General features: G+C 47.1%; 1 protein-coding gene across 1 annotated transcript in view; it reads right to left on the bottom strand.

The window, feature by feature from the left end:
* Window positions 1–16,159, bottom strand: part of LOC103664412 (WD repeat-containing protein 49) — a 113,522-nt gene continuing 97,363 nt past the window's right edge. Inside the window, 8 exon segments of the mRNA XM_040620917.1 lie at window positions 1–254; window positions 5,149–5,246; window positions 7,221–7,408; window positions 8,383–8,468; window positions 9,100–9,139; window positions 10,928–11,069; window positions 11,958–12,016; window positions 13,479–13,574. Coding sequence (XP_040476851.1) covers window positions 47–254; window positions 5,149–5,246; window positions 7,221–7,408; window positions 8,383–8,468; window positions 9,100–9,139; window positions 10,928–11,069; window positions 11,958–12,016; window positions 13,479–13,574 — 917 coding nt within the window. The 3' untranslated portion in view covers window positions 1–46.

The following is a 16,159-nucleotide window of genomic DNA, read 5'->3' as shown; positions in this document are numbered from 1 at the left end:
AGCAACCTGGTCCCTTCAGAGTCCAGACATGGAAACTGCTATGTGATCAGTGCTCCTTCAGGGCAACCTCACTTCCTTCTTTTTCCGGCACGAGACAATTGTGATTAAACAAATCTGAGCCAATAATAGACAAGTCTGGCTTCTTCACTACAGTGGACACGCAGGCAACCTCGTGGCACTGGAGGGTCTGGTAGATGCTGGGCCACCCCAGCTCACACGTTCTCCCGGAAGGCTGGTTCCGGTGCAGCAGCAGCCTGGAGGAAAAGAACCAGGTGAGTGGGCGGATTCCTCGGGCACCTGCTGCCTCCTGCTGAAACACAAGCCCCCAGCTCAGCACGGTGGTCCTTCCCATCAGCACACGGCTTCTGTTAGCAGAAACATGTGCATGTTGGTCTCTTCTACTCGACCCTCCATCATCAGCTAATCTCCCTCTTGTTTATTTCTCAACACCTTGGATAGCCATCTACTCCCACCCCTCAGAATCCTTCCTTTCATAGTCAAGTCCTTGCCACTGTTGCCTCCCCCCACCCCGGACCACCCCAGCGGGCACACGGAGCTTCTCGCACTCCCCGGAACTCCTCCACCTTTCTCTCTTGCCTTGGGCCTTGCCTCATGCTCCCCTCTCCCTTCCCTTCCCTCTCTCCCTCCCTCCTCACTCCCTTTAACTTTTAATTGTGGTAAGATTCGCATAACTTGCAATGTACCATCTTAGCCATTGCGAACTACAGTGCAGCTCGGTGACATGAAGACCATTCACACTGCTGTGTAGCCATCACCACCATTCATGTCTGGAACTCTTTGCTTCTTGTAAAATGGAAACTCTATCCCCATTACACGATGACTCCCTATTCCCCTCTTCCCCCAGCCCCTGGCAATCACCTCTCTGTCTCTCTGAATCTGACTACTCCCAGTTGTCCTGTAAGTGGAGTCCTGCAGTACTTGTCCTTTTGCGTCTGGCTTCTTTCACCTACCTTAATGTCCTCACGGTCCATCCGTGCTGCAGCCACGCTGCCTTTTCTAAAAGTGCCCTTCTAAAGGGCTATGTCCTATTCAACTTTCAGGCCTGGGTAGGTATTCCATTCTTCCAGGAAGCCCACACTACTGTTTCCATGATGATTTGCACCTGAGCTGTCGGGGGGGGGGGGGGGCCAGCCAAGCCGTGAAGGGGTGGAGCCTGGGGACCCCCTGCTGCCCCGAGTGTGCACTCCTTTGGGTCACAGACTCTCCCTATTCCCACCATGCCCAGCAGAGAGTGGTGCTCAAAAAACAGTGTAGCATGAATGCTGAATAAACTCCCTGGAAGTATTCATGGACAATTTCCCACGAAAACCTCGAGACCAAGCCTGAATGTTCCAGATCTATCAGGGATAGTTGACATACTTGACTACTCTTTACTAGAGCACAGTTTGTCTCTGTGGTGCTATTCTCTGTCTGTTTATAGGTTTCCACGGCCTCAGTCAGCACCCTCTCCGTGTCTCTGGGAGTCCAAGTGTATCCTCTCCCTCCCTCTGCTCCATGCACGGCCGCTGGGTCAGCCGCTCGCCTCCCTGGTACCCGGTCTCTTTCCAGTCTGCCTCTCCCAGCCTCGCTTCACCCTGCACAGCCTGGAAAGCACCTGCTCCTGGCCACTTGTTCACCCCTTTCTGTGTAAGTGAACCCCAGCTAGTTAGCACTAGCGCCCTCACTTGGGCCTGCATTTGGGGGAGGGTGCTTGATTCCACGATAACCTGCCCATTGCCAACAGCTTCTACTTCGTATCTGGAGCTTTATAAAGCTCCACCTCCCTGGGGCGCCTGGGTGGCTCAGTTGGTTAAGCATCCGACCCTTGGTTTCAGCTCAGGTCATGATCTCAGCGTCTTGAGATCAAGCCCTGCCTCGGACTCCACGCTCAGTGGAGCATCTGCTTGACGATTCTCTCTCCTTCTCCCTCTGCCCCTCCCCACCGCCTCAAATCAATCAATCAATCGATCGATCGATCAAACAAAACAAAACAAAACTACAACTTCCTTTCTATGCTCATATGGAAGCCCTTCTCTGAGGCACGGTCCTTTCACAGAGCAGTGGCCACTGACCAGTGGTTTGACTTTGGGCAAACTCCTAAGCCTCAGTTTCCTTATCTGTAAGTGTAGATAACACACAGTACACCGTGAGAACGAAACAAAATAATTTAGTAAATCCCACCTAAATATCAGAGGGGGCCTGGAAGATGCTCAGCACTGTTTGGTGTTGGATAATGTGAGTGCTATTGGAGAAGCCCGGGCCCCCCCGAGAGAAAGTAGATAAGCTATCCGTAAAACCAGTAGGGGCAGACCAACCACAGGGTCATCTCCTCCTTCCCGCCCATCTTTTCTTCTTGTCCTCAGTGCTACAGCCAAGCTGTCCAGGAAAAGCATCAGTTTGATTTGTTTTGATTCTTGCTACTCAAAGGATCACATGTGGCAGACGCCCTCCAAACTGAACTGATGGATTGACTGACTCTGTAAACACCCTGCTTGATGCCCGCAGCTTCCCAGCGGTCATGGCTGGCAGATGACACGCCTGTTCCCAATGGTTGCAGGTTGAGTTGTATGCGTAACAAGGACCCACTGCATTTGTTCCCAAGCCTAGTGATGCCAGTGGTGCATTTGATTGTGGTTATAAATCAACTTACATGATATGAAAATTAATGAAGTTAGGGTGAAAAAACTTGTGAAAACTAAGATGAATTCTTTGGAAAGACCAGATGAAAGGTGATATTGAATTGAGGATAGATGGGATGACTTTTAAAGTGTGGGGAAAATTCTAAAAATCTAGGAGGCTACTGTGCTCATGTTGCTTTGCAAATATCTTTCAGTTCTTGCTCTACTTAAAAAGAGCAGAAACTGAAATTCGTACATAATATATTTATGGAAGACTGTGCTGAACTTGTCTCTTAGTTGAAGAAAGAGTCTTGGCCCAGCATTCAAAGATTGGGGAACGAATGTTACTGTTGCAAATTGAAATAAAACATTTACTAGATGTACATGGGTTCCCTGCCTTAAAAAAACATATATTTTTAAGTAGCCCAACAAACTGGTGTCTATCCAGTCGGGGTAGAGTATTTCCACTGGTTCCTTTCCTGGTTGGGACTCTCTAAGCAGCTCGACTCTGACCTCTTCTCTTCACTGCTCACAGCTCCCCCTTCATGTTCCACTCTCGTGGCTGTTCAGTGGTAGAGAATTGGTGCTGAGTCCAGAGGCGACATTCACGCTGCCCCACTTGGAGTGGACCTAACGGGTGTGATGGCGTCTTCCCACAGCTGCCTCCCGCTGTTGGTTCCTGTTGTTTTGCAGCCTTGCCCCACCTCACACCCCCAGCCATCTCTGGTGATGGACAGAATGGTGCCCCTCAAAACTCAGATGTTAGCGCCCTAACCCCCAGTGTGATGCTACTTGGAGATGGGGTCTTTGGAAGGTAATTAGGGTTGATAAGGTCATGAGGTGGGACCCTTAGGATAGCATTAGTGTCTTTAGAAGAAGAGGAAGAGAGATGGTCCTTGTTTCACCCCATGAGGACATAGTGAGAAGGACCTCACCTGGAACTGAGTTGTCCAGAACCTTGATCTCAGACTTCCCAGCCTCCAGAACTCTAAGAATAAATGTGTGTTGTGTAGGCCACCCAGTTGTGTTTTGTTACAGCACTTGAGCAGACTAACACTCTGAGGAGAGGCAACTAAACCCACGCTGGTTCTGCAGAGGTGTTTAAAGAATGACGTTGATTCCGCTGCTGCCCATGATTACAATGATGGAGATGCTGGTGCTATCAAACCCCAGGTGTCTGTGGACAGAGGAGCCCTCTCCCTTTCTGTCTCCAGACCGACACCCCGGCATGCTCACCGTCTCCTTAGAGTGCAGCCACCTGGCAGATCACCAGGTGTACCAACAGGAAGTGTAAATGACTGGCCTGAGGTCACACTGTTTTCAAAGACAGACCTGTAACTCTAACCCTAGTCCATGTCATTTTCTAACGAGCCAAATAGTCTCCCAGACCAAACTTTAGATTCATGACTGTCAGCCTTTTTCTGGCACGGTACACACGGTGGGGTTTCCATGTGTGATGTCCTCCGATTTCAAGAGCATCTGAAACATCTTACTATTTGACCCACTGGAACAGAGATTGCTAGTCACCTACCAAAAATCCTTTGTTGCTTTCCTCCTTGGTTACAGAACTCTGAACTTCTCTTGCAGCTAGATGTGGCCTGTGTGACTAAATTCTGGCCAATAGGATGTAAGCAGAAGTGTGCAGGACCCCCTGGAAAAGTCCATAAAGGGAGCCGATCTGACGGGGATGTGCCTCCCTTCTGTCCTGGACTTCCATGCTCCTGTTTCTTCACACTGTCTGGAAGGTGGGGGTCCCTGGCAGCTGTTTGTACCATAAGGTGACAGTGAAGACAGAAACCAGAGCTAGGACACTGAGCAGAAGTTTGAAGGAGGGGCCTGGGCTCCTGATGACAAGGACCCACTGTACCAAGGAAATGGACAAGTCAGAATGGTGTCATCACTCATGCAGCCCCACGGCCTAGACCTAAATCCCATGATGCAAGGAGCAGCAGATGACACTGAAGGGGCTGTTTTCAGGCCTCTTGGGGATTGGGGCCCATGAAGGCTGGTACGGGGTTGGGGAACAAAACACCTCGCAGAACTGGAGAGAGGCTTTCGTTCATCCTACTTCTCTGCAGAACCCAGCCACATCCAGGTGCAGGGAGACTGGAGGGCACACAGGGCCTTTGTGGTACCCCATGTTATCTGAGCTTTGGGCCCCCAGTGTCTGCCCCCAACCCCATGGCCTCAGGAGGTCAGAGCGGCTGCAAGAGGAACAGTGATGGGATAGTGCGTCACGTGGCCTTGAGGGCAGCAACGTCAGCCATGGAGCTCAAGGTGAAGAACCCAACAGGTGGCCCTTAACCACCTGGAATGGTTAGACAAAACTGGGGCTCAGAATGTCCGGTCATGCAGGTAGGACATCACACTGATGAGATCAGAATAGTGACCTCGTTATAGTCACAGGCTGGGGGCTTAGGGACAAGTGACCCATGCTGATGACAGAATGGCGTGGGATGCCTCAGCCAGGAAAGCCTGCCTTACTTCAGGGGGGGCATCAATTCCCCCTGCCTATTCCTGTTAGGTGGACCTGCCGTTGCGAAATGCATACCATTGGTCTATGTCTTCTTTCATTTCAACTTCGAAGATAGGGTCTTCTGGAGAGCGAAGGTTGGGGGTCTTTTGAGGCTGGAAGAAGAAGGAACAGTTATGGGAATGGGAACCCATGATCACACTGTGACGGGGAACAGGGATAACTTGTCAGTTACAAGAATTTTCCATGTTGGAACAAGATCCAGGCTGGCTGAATCTGTTAGAAAACAAGAGCATGTTCCCCTGAGCTTTTACTCAGTTTTCAAACCACAACCTCATATGTGATATTTTCCAGGTGAATGATTTTCTGCATTCCATCGACTTATTTTAGTTGTAGTTGTGTTTGCTATGCTGGCATTCTAGAAGAATCGCTACTGACACCCAGAATTCAATCAACACATTCGGTTTTGCAAAACAGACATTCAGAGAAACGTAACATTTTTAGGGCTGGAACAAAACTCACAGATCAGCTAATCCCCCTCTCATTTCATAGACTAATGGGAGGGATTGCTGAAGGTCACACACCCAACGCAGGTGAGCTTGAGATCAGAACTCAGGTGACCCTACCTTGTAAACAGTGCCGCAAACACTTTATTCTGCAATTTCACTGGCTGGCCCAAATGCACTATATAAGAGCTCAGATTCTTTTCTTTTTTTCCCCAGTGTATTTCTCTCGGAAAGAATTTACAAACTGTTTCCTGTGGTACCAGCAGTCAAATTGGACAGAATAATAAACACAGAAGCACCTAAAGATTTATCTACATAAGACCAAGGTCAATCCTGGAGTCCGCTGCCCCACCCCCTCTCACCCTCAAAGAACAAACGTCACGTAAATTATCTATTTGGATTTGTTGAACTGAGTAGCCTTCCGCCCCTCCCCGCCTCTTCCTTCCCCTCCCTTCCTTCTTCCTCCTGCTTTGCCCTCCCTTAGCTCCCTCCTTCCTGTTCCTACATTAGACTTGCAGTGGGAATTTCTCCCTAGGACTGCCTTCTGGCCAAACATCCGCCTGGCTTCTGCACACATCAGCACATTTCCCCGTCCTGGCCTTCCTCTCTTCCCACCTCCCTCTGTGCTTTTGTTTCCAAATTGCAGGTCTATCAAAATTAATGAACTCATTTATTTGCTCTATATCAAATGCATGTGGAAATTACTCTATTTCTAAATAGGCCGATAGTGCTGGGTTGACACATTCTGATCTCCTGCGAGCCACCGCGGTACCTCTTTATAACCTTGGGAATGCTTATGAGAACACGATCGTGGAAATGTGAGAGGCCTCTGACAAGACGGAAGGTTTTCTTGATCTATGCTTGCCCGGTCCCTCTATTTCCTATTTTGAACATGTTTGGGGCTCTCCACAAAAGTCAGTGATGCTGTGTGATCAGTATTCTAGGAGGCTGCCGAGGAAAAACCTGAGACACATTATTTTGCTGGCAGAGCAGGTGTTCTGCTTTGAGTTGTAACATAACCAGCGAGCAATAGCTCATGAAATGACCTTCTTTTCAATTTATTAAAGGGCAAGCATTTCTTGGAAATCCATATATTTCACTAAGCTCTAAATCAAGACTGCATCTACCAGAGCCCCTCTCAAAATCTCTTGCTCCAATTTTGACTTTCATAGACTAGGGCACTAACCCGATCATTTCGCCCTTTCACTTGTTAAAAAGCCAAGCCTTTGTGTTTATTTCTTAATGGGGAGTGTGTGCAGTGGGCTGAATTTTCAGTGTCTGTCGTTCTCAGATGTGACAGCGGGGCTGAGCATAATGGTGAGTCTCCTTACTTTCCGAGGCCATGGATGGTCACTGCCTTTTTGTTGGTCAAAAGGAGGACAAAGTCAAGTGACACTGGGAGATGAGCTTCAACCACTCCCACAGACGGACCAACCCCTACCCCCCCCCCCCAGCTCTGGTCAGTAACATGATCTAGGGACACACTTTGAATCTCCATATTTACTTGGTTCTCTGGGTCATTCCTTGACTCTTTCAGGATGCAGTTTTTATTCCATGCTGATCTGCCTGGAAGCCACAAAATTCCAAAATGCAAAAATGTGAATTGGATGTGCCAGGACCAACCTTAGCCTTTTCCGCCACCACGTTGTCTTGCTCCCCCTTTCCTGTGTGCATAGCAGCCACATCCCCTTCCAGCACCGGGTGAGCAGGCATGCTCTGGGGATCGGTCAAAATTTCATCCGGCACTCTAGGGTGGCTCCAGGAGGCAGGAGTGAAAATATCCCAGAGGTTATGCTGCTGCCCAAAGGTTCCTGGAAGAATAGAGACAAGCATAGGGCTGGAGCTAACCTGTCTTCTAATCGGAGCAAAGCTTACTGCTAAGATTGCTAGGTCAACCTAATCAAATTTAGTTCTGCTTCTGTAGTTCCGTAAGGAAGAATTCCAGGGCGGCTGGCTCTGGAGACTCGAGCCTGGTATGCCTCCTACCAAATGCAACACATGGATGCTTAATCTACTCAGTAATATCTCAGGACTTACAGGATAAATTCTAACGAGTTTTAGCACTTGCTTCAAGGAATATCAGTTAGGGAAACAAGATGACCTGCTGAAACAGGTATAGAGTCTCTGTACACAGTAAGTCGGGTTAATCTCATTACTTTAGCCTACTCCAACTAGGCGTGCACAGCTCCCCCAGTCCTGAATTGTTCCTATCGAGACATGACCCCATGATAACATGGTTCCTTACCAAACTCACCGAGTTCAGTCTAGCTGATTTCTCGAAGTTTAAATGTCTTTGATTTTGCTAATTTTTGTGAAAGTAAGCTAACTTTAAGGTATAGACTGAATTTTGTTTTCCCCTAAAACTCACATGTTAAAGCCCTAACCCACAATGTGACTACATTTGGAGATAAAGCCTTATGGAAGTAGTGAAGGTGAAAATGAGGTCATAAGGGCAGAACCCTGATCTGAGGGGGATCTGATAGGAAGAGATACCAGAGCAGTCTCTCTGCCATGTGAGGATACAAGAAGATGGCCCTCTGCAAGCCAGAAAGAGAGCCCTCTCCAGAACCCAACCATGCTAGCACCTGATCCCAGACTTCCAGTCTCCAGAACTGTTCTCATGTGAGAAATAAATGTCTATTGTTTCAGTCGCCCAATGGATGGTATTTGTTAGGCAGCTTGAGCTGACTAATACACTTGGCCTCAGAGAATTCATGACTCCACAGAGGCTACATCAGAAGCCCTGAACTGGGACTGAGGCAGCAGCCGGGTGGATGTTCCATACCTATGTACTCGCCATCCCTGCTCCACAGGCACACGGTGCGGTCGAGGGAGGACGACAGCAGAAATTTTTCTTCTATCAGCTCCAAACTAATAAGATAAAAAGGGAGGAGAGATGGTTCAAGGCTGCTCCAGCATGAAAGGGACATTGGATCAATATGTCAGTGGTCCACGAATTACAGTTGGAATATAGAAGCCAGGTCAATCTCCTGAATTATTCTTGGTGCCATTCTTTCCCTGCCTCCTACCACATCACGCCCTCCAAATTCTCCAGCTCCAGCCCCAAGATATCAAACAAGATACACTGGAAACCATCTTATGGATGATGGGTCCGGGGGGAAGATCAAGAGTTTGTAAAGAACAGCCCAGCCAGAGTTCAGGTCTTAGCACTACTCCTTTCAACTCAGTAAAAAAAATTTAAAAATATAAATAAATAAATTAATTAATTAATTAATTAATTTACTAAGTTTCTAAACTTACAGTAAAATACCAGATCAGATCTAGTCAAGGAAGACAATCATCCATTTACGAGAAAAATGAAGACTTCCAGTCAGCCCTGCGCAAGCAATGCACACATCTTGTCTCCCCAACAGCAGGACTGTAATACCGCTTTCCTATTTTGACTAATTCAGAGGCCTTCTGAGAGGGTTGATTTGATCAAAGCTATGAAGAGTATCTTAACTCTTACAAATTTTTGAACTCTAAAATGGATGGTACTCACGATGTCACCACACCGACATGGGCCCACCAGAATGTCACATCTAAATCGAAAGAAAGAACATACCTGAGTACAGTGGGAGAGTTAACCACCGTGATGCTAGATGCTGTACAACAGTTCCTACAGGATGGGGTTGCATCCGGATGAGTGTCCAGCAAGGGGAGAGGTCCTGGTGTGGCAGTGGTTGGTTTTGCTCTATTAATTGATAAGTGTTTCTCGAGCACCTACTATGTGTAAGACCTATGCCAGGTCGAAAGACGTATAAAATGGGTCCCATGCAAGGTGCTTATGTTATGGTTTCCCTCACTGCTTAGGGTTTGGTAAGCACGCAGGAGTAGACAAGTAATCAAAAATGATTTGTAAAATAGCCAGGTAAGAGCTATGCTCCTAGTACTTGGAGTAAAGGACCGATGCTAGATAGGTGTCTCTTACTTCTAAATTCCAATTTCTCTTACTATAGCATTTAAACTTCTGTGGCGAGCAGGAAAAGGTGACTAAATGGAAGTATGCAAACACTTACCTCTCTATTGGCTTTATAGAAATGTATTTAATGGGATTTCATATAACCATGTAAATATGTTAGATATTAAATATGCTAAACAGGGGCGCCTGGGTGGCTCAGATGGCTAAGCGTCTGCCTTTGGCTCAGGTCATGACCCCAGGGTCCTGGGATTGAGCCCCACGTCAGGCTCCCTGCTTCTCCCTCTGCCTCTGCTGTTCCCCCTGCTTGTGCTCTCACTCTCTGTCAAATAAATAAATAAAATCTTTAAAAAAGTAAAGAAAAAAAGAAAAGAAAAGAAGAAAACAAATATGCTAAACAAAGCTAAACATGCTTAGTTGGAAAGTTGTCTAAGGGATACAAAGAAAAAAACAAGTCCTGAGAATGATGTATTGTGTGTATGTAGGTGTCCTGTATGTATATATATATATATATATATGGATAGAAACTTTCTGGAAGAAAATTAAAATTCACTAACAGTGTTCCCGGGATGCAGCAATGGCAAGTTAGGTGGCAGAAGAGGTCAGGGTAACAACTACTACTTTTCATTTTCCATTCTTTTGTGTGTCTGGTTTTTTTTTCCAAACTTGAGCACTTTTATAATTGTATGAAAGGGTTTTAAATTTTTAAACATTTTTTTCTTACTGCTAAAGCAATATGTTTCTGGAAAATTTAGTAAATACAGATTTCCAAAAATAAAAAATAAATACCCTTATCTACAAAGAGCTAACATTTGCTAAAACCTCGGTGCAGGTCTTTCCAGACTTGCAGTCTTCCACATACATCTTCATTTTAACAAAGACTCGTACTTCACTGTTTTGCCATCTGAATTTCATTTAATAGTTTACCATGACTATTTTCCCCATGAAGACATTTTCATTTACAGCATTATTTAATGACTAGACGATATTCCAGTATATTTGTTACACCATCGTGTACTGAATCAATTCTCCTTATTTTGGATATCTAGGTTGCTTCTAATTATTGTCTTTCTTACAAACAACATATTGATTCACAACCTGATAACTAAATCTTTGTGCACCTGTCTTAATCTTTCTTTCGCCCAAGTGCCTACAAGTAGGACCGCAGGTTGGAAGCTTTAGCTATGTGCTTTCAAGTTGCCTGCTGTCTAAGTGTATATAAGTGCCCATTTTCCTGTAGCCGTGCCAACCGTGAATACTTTTATGAAAATATTTGTTTCTACATCTATTCTTAAAAGGCTAAGAGTCCCCCTCCCATCGTCACTGGTACAATTTACTTTTATCAACAAGAATATTCAATTAAAACCAAAGCTGTGCTCATCGTGGTATTTAACATGAGTTCATGGCCTACTCTTGGGGGACTGCAGCTCAGGTCCCCGCAGGCCGTACTCTTTGATGTCATAGACGTGCACGAAGCCTTCCTGGTCAGCCACGTAGGCAAGGGCATCTCCTGCTGTCACCGCGATGCTGCTGACCTGCGCTTTGTCCCTGGACTGAAAGACACATGCACAGGGCCCATTACAGAGACACCGACACGGTCCATCACAGACACACACAGACATGGCCCATCACACTTACATACTCATAAACATAGCCTTTCACAGACGCATAGATACAGGACCACTCCTAGACAGACAGACAGACACACACATACAGGGCGCATGACACAGACACACACACACGCACAGACACACACAGACACACATACACACACACGGTCCATCAGACACACACAGACATGGCCCATCACACTTACATACTCATAAACATAGCCTTTCACAGACGCATAGACACAGGGCCACTCCTAGACAGACAGACATACACACACAGGGCCCATGACGCAGACACACACACACACACAGACACAGACACACACACACACGGTCCATCACAGATGCACACGGGACCATCGCAGATAAAGCTTACCTGTCAGACAATGGCAAGTGGAATGCTGTATCTCATTTACAGCAAGAACTAATCACTGTGCCTGTGTTAATCTTTCAGCAAGATAGGAACGTCACATAGAGAAATAAAGCTAAGAACTTGGAGCTCACAGGAGTTGCTGTGTTACATAGTCAGGCTAGTGTCAAAAAAGAAAAAAACAACAAGGGGCGCCCCGATGGCTCAGTCGGTTAAGCGTCTGCCTTTGGCTCAGGTCATGATCCCAGGTCCTGGGATGGAGTCCCATGTCAGGCTCCCCACCCAGCAGGGAGTCTGCTTCTCCTTCCACCTCCCCCTACACCCCTCCCCCCACCCCACTCATGCGCATGCTCTCACATGCTCTCTCTGTCTCTCAAATAAATAAATAAAATCTTTAAAAAAAAGAAAAAAACAACAGGCCCAAAGCATGGAAGTTATTTCCAACCAACTGCCCAACTTACCAGAGTGAAGTTTGCAATAGGACAGGCCCCACCGAACAGCCTCCAGAAGGTGACAGAACCTGTGAGGAGGGGACAGCAGGGAGGGCACCTTAGGTGTGCCCTCTGCCAGCAGGGCTGAGTCTCTGAGCCTTTGCTGACAGGCACTGCAGCCCCGTGACACCAGGGCCTTTTTCTTTTTCCCTTGGCTAACCGATAAGTTAGAATTATCAGTAAATATTGGGGCAGGGGTCCTCTTCATGGATTTTGGGTTAAGTGGCTCAGTAGTCTTTTCTTTCTTCTTTCTTCACTAATCTGGGCAGCTTTCCTGATGAGAAGGGCTCCAGATTTGACTATGGAGGAAGGGTCCAGAAGTCTGGGCTACAGCAATAATACGTGTGTGTGTGTGTGTGTGTGTGTGTGTGTGTGCGCGCGCGCGCGCCTGTATGTAGAAGCACTTATTTGAAATATACAGTGGGACTTTCCTAGTCAAAGGGATGCTTGCGGGCGGCAGTTCTTTTTGGCCTACCAGTCACACCCAGTTCTTGACTGTGTTTTAGACACGGCTGCTCATGTAGCAGGCCTTTGTGAAGTGGGCCCCATGCGTATTGCTTTCTCTTGGGGGCTCCCTCATGAACGCAGTTTCCTCCTCTTCTCTCAGGGGTGCAGGGGCTCTGTGCCCCCCCAGCCCCCTACCCCCCCGCTAAAGCAGAAGCCATGGACGCCTCGGTGGGCGGTGGAGGGACGCCTCCAAGGGCATCTGCAGCTCGGGGGCTGCTGGGGCCGTGAGGCCGCAGCCTCCTTTACTACCTAACGAGAAGAACACGAACGACCAAGTACCCTGGGACCAATACACACAACTCGAGCCTCCCCTGGCCCCCAGAACACAGGTGGCTGGCTGCTGTCAACTCGCAATTTTAATTAAAATCTTAGAGCTCTGGAGCAGGACTGTGGCCCACTTGTTTACATCTTACTAAAGCCCAGGGGTGCGGGGGGCGGTGTCATGTCATTTGTGTAATGTCACCGACCTAGTGAGTGGCAGATCTGGACTCAGAAGCTCCTCCTGGAGCCCTGATTTGTCCGTCCTAAAATGAGCAGGTTACATAGCTGAGCTCCACTTAGGATTCTTTGTTTTTCTTCTTCAGCCTCTTCGGTCAGGCTGCCTGTTGCTTGTGGCCTTCCCCTTAAAGGCCGTGCTCGGTGTTTACTCAGCCTGACTAAATGATGTCCTCTGTGGCCCAGTTCACCTGCAGAGGGCCTCTGAGTGGGCAGCTGGGGCAAGGAAACTTGATTTGGAGGAAGGGGGAGTCAGGCCCTCACTCCCCACGTGACCACCTGGCTGGCTGGCAGGACTGGGCCAGAGCAGGCCGGGGCGGGGGCCTTGGTCAGCCTGGGCTCAAGGAGAGACAGCAGCCAGGGGGAGGGATAGCACAGGTTGCGGAGGACAATAGTGAATGCCTAGGGACCCTCCCTCTCCAAACCTGGACCTGCGGTGACCCAGTCTTAGCAAAGAACAGCACAGCCTCCGGGGGACGCCATTCTCACCCCAGGGCCCATTGGCGATGAGGGAAGCGGCTGCTGATTCAAACTTGGCGGCCCGGGTCTTCAGGAAGGCGAGGCAGGAAACACTCCGGTCTGGGCCTGGGGACCAGGGAGAGCTTGGTTGTACCCCCATCAGGCTCACAGCCCTTTCTTTCCCCCTCTCCTGCAGCTCTGCCCCCTCCACGCCCCACCGCCGGCCTGAAGCAGGAGCTGAGCACACAGCGGTGCGGGCAAGCAGGCACCCTCGCCGGTTAAGAACCAACCCAGGTAAAGTCAGGTGTGAAGGCGAACGGCCCTGGCAGCCCAGGACCCTAGGACTTTTGGAGAGAGCCAAGGATTTGGGAGACTTTGCCCGGGATTTTACAGGTCCTTCTCAAGAAGTCCCCACTCTCCAGAAATTCCTGAATTGGAATAATATGAATTAACCTTTATGTCACCTTTGACATTTACCAAGATGGAAAACCATGTGAAATCCCAGGGTTTATTGGATTATTAGTCCCATGGCCAGATGAGGAAGTGGAGGCTTAGAAAGGTGAAAAGCTTCACTCGAGGGCATAAAGATGTTCATTTTTCCATTTACTTGTTTTTTTAGCAACATCTGTTAAATCTCTGGTATGGCCTAAGCATTGCACTGAAGGCGGTGGAGAGGGGGGAAGCAGAGAGCCAAAGCAAAGCAGAGGGCCCTCTAGGGAGAGACCTCAAACCCCGACCTTCACAGCACAGCCGAGTGTTGGAATAACCTCTAAGCCCACCACCCTGCTTCCCCCCAGCCTTCCACTCCCCATGCTAGACTTTCAGTGCCATCCACACAGGGGACACATCTGTCTCGTTTACCACTTATCTGTAATCCCCTCAGTGTTTGGTACACAGAACTCAAATACTTGCTGTGGAACAAAAATCCAACAAACTTCCTTAGATGCAAAGCTGTGAGAGCCACAAAGAACGCTGCTACGTGAGGTCGTGGGCTAGGAATTCTCTTTCTGTTTTCCTCCTTGAGTCTGTGGGCTCCATGGTACATACGTACGTTGCCCAGACTAGCGGTACAACGAATGGTCTCATGTAAATAAGGGGCCATAGAAATAATGGGGTTGGTGCTGGAGTTAAATACAAGGGGTGCTGCTCCCTGGTCTCACACTGTGAGGACACCCATGTATCAGGCTGTGAATCATTCAGCAATATTTATCTTGGCCTGACTCTGAGCTTGGCACTGTGCCATGCACCCAGGAAACCACAGTGGATATGGCAGACTCAGGCCCTGCCCTCAAGCTGTCATAGTCATGGTTACTGAGCTCTTTGGCTCAGTTTCCTCATCTATGAAGATGGGTACAATAGCACCTATCTCTCAGGGTCAATGTGAGCACTAAATGAGATAAAATGTTAAAAGCACTCAGGAAAATGACATAGAAGGCTAAATATATTATTTTTCTAGTATTTATATATTGTTATATTAATTATCTTATTAAATACTAAATACTATTTAAATTATATTTATTAAATATTATATTGTTATAATAGACAAATGTCATTATTTATAAATAAATAAATATTATTATATTGTTTTCCTAGTTAAAAAGCCTTAGTATCTAAGAACTAATAAATGAATTCAGCAAAGTAGCAGGATACGAAGTCAACACACAGTAATCAGTTGCATTTCTATATACAAATAAGGAACAATCTGAAAAGGAAATTACAAAAACAGCCCCATTTCCAGTAGCATCAAAAAGAATAAAATACTTAGGAATTAAGGAAGGGAAAGACTTGGACAATGAAAACTACAAAACATTGCTGAAAGAACTTGAAGACATAAATAAATGGAAACACATCCATGCTCATGGATTGGCAGACTTAATATTTTAAAATGTCAATTTACGCAAAACAATCTAGGGGCAACTGGGTGGTTCAGTCAGTTAAGCGTCTGCCTTTGGCTCAGGTCATGATCCCAGGGTCCTGGGATGGAGCCCCATGTCAGGCTCCCTGCTCAGCAGAGAACCTGCTTTCCCCCTCCCTCTGCCCTTCCCTCCCCTCAAATAAGCAAAATAAAATAAAACTACACAAAGCAATCTACAGACCCAATGCAAGCTCCGTGGTATCTTTTGCAGAATTAGAAAACCCATCCTAAAGTTTGTATGGAACTTCAAGGAATGCCAAACAATCTTGAAAAAGAAGAGCAAAACTGGAGGACTCACACTTCCCAATTTTAATATTTACTATAAAACTACAGTAATCAAAACAGTGGTGCTGGCATACAGACGGACATGTAGACAAATAGAAGAGAGAGCCCAAAAATGACCCCTCGCATTTACGCCAAGTGATATTTGATAAGGGTGCCAAGACTGTTCAATGGGGAAAGGACAGCCTTTTCAACAAATGGTGTGGGAAACTTGGATATCCACCTGCAAAAGAATGAAGTTGGACTCTTACCTAACACTACAAATAAAAATCAACCCAGGGTGGATAAAAGACCTAAGTGTAAAACCTAAAACAGTCAAACTCTTAGAAGAAAACAGAGGATAAAAATATCAGGACTTTGGATTTGGCAGTGATTTCTGGGATATGACACCAAAGGCACAGGTAACCAAATTTAAAATAGACAAATTGGACTTCATGAAATTTTTTTAAAAATGTGCATCAAAAGACACTACCCAGAGTAAAATGGCAACCGACAGAACGAAAGAAAATATTTG

The sequence above is a fragment of the Ursus maritimus genome, unplaced genomic scaffold (genome assembly GCF_017311325.1).
Source record: "Ursus maritimus isolate PB19 unplaced genomic scaffold, ASM1731132v1 scaffold_10, whole genome shotgun sequence".
NCBI classification, from domain to species: domain Eukaryota; kingdom Metazoa; phylum Chordata; class Mammalia; order Carnivora; family Ursidae; genus Ursus; species Ursus maritimus.
Note: the sequence above shows the minus strand (reverse complement) of the source record. Positions and strands in the feature narration are given on the sequence as shown.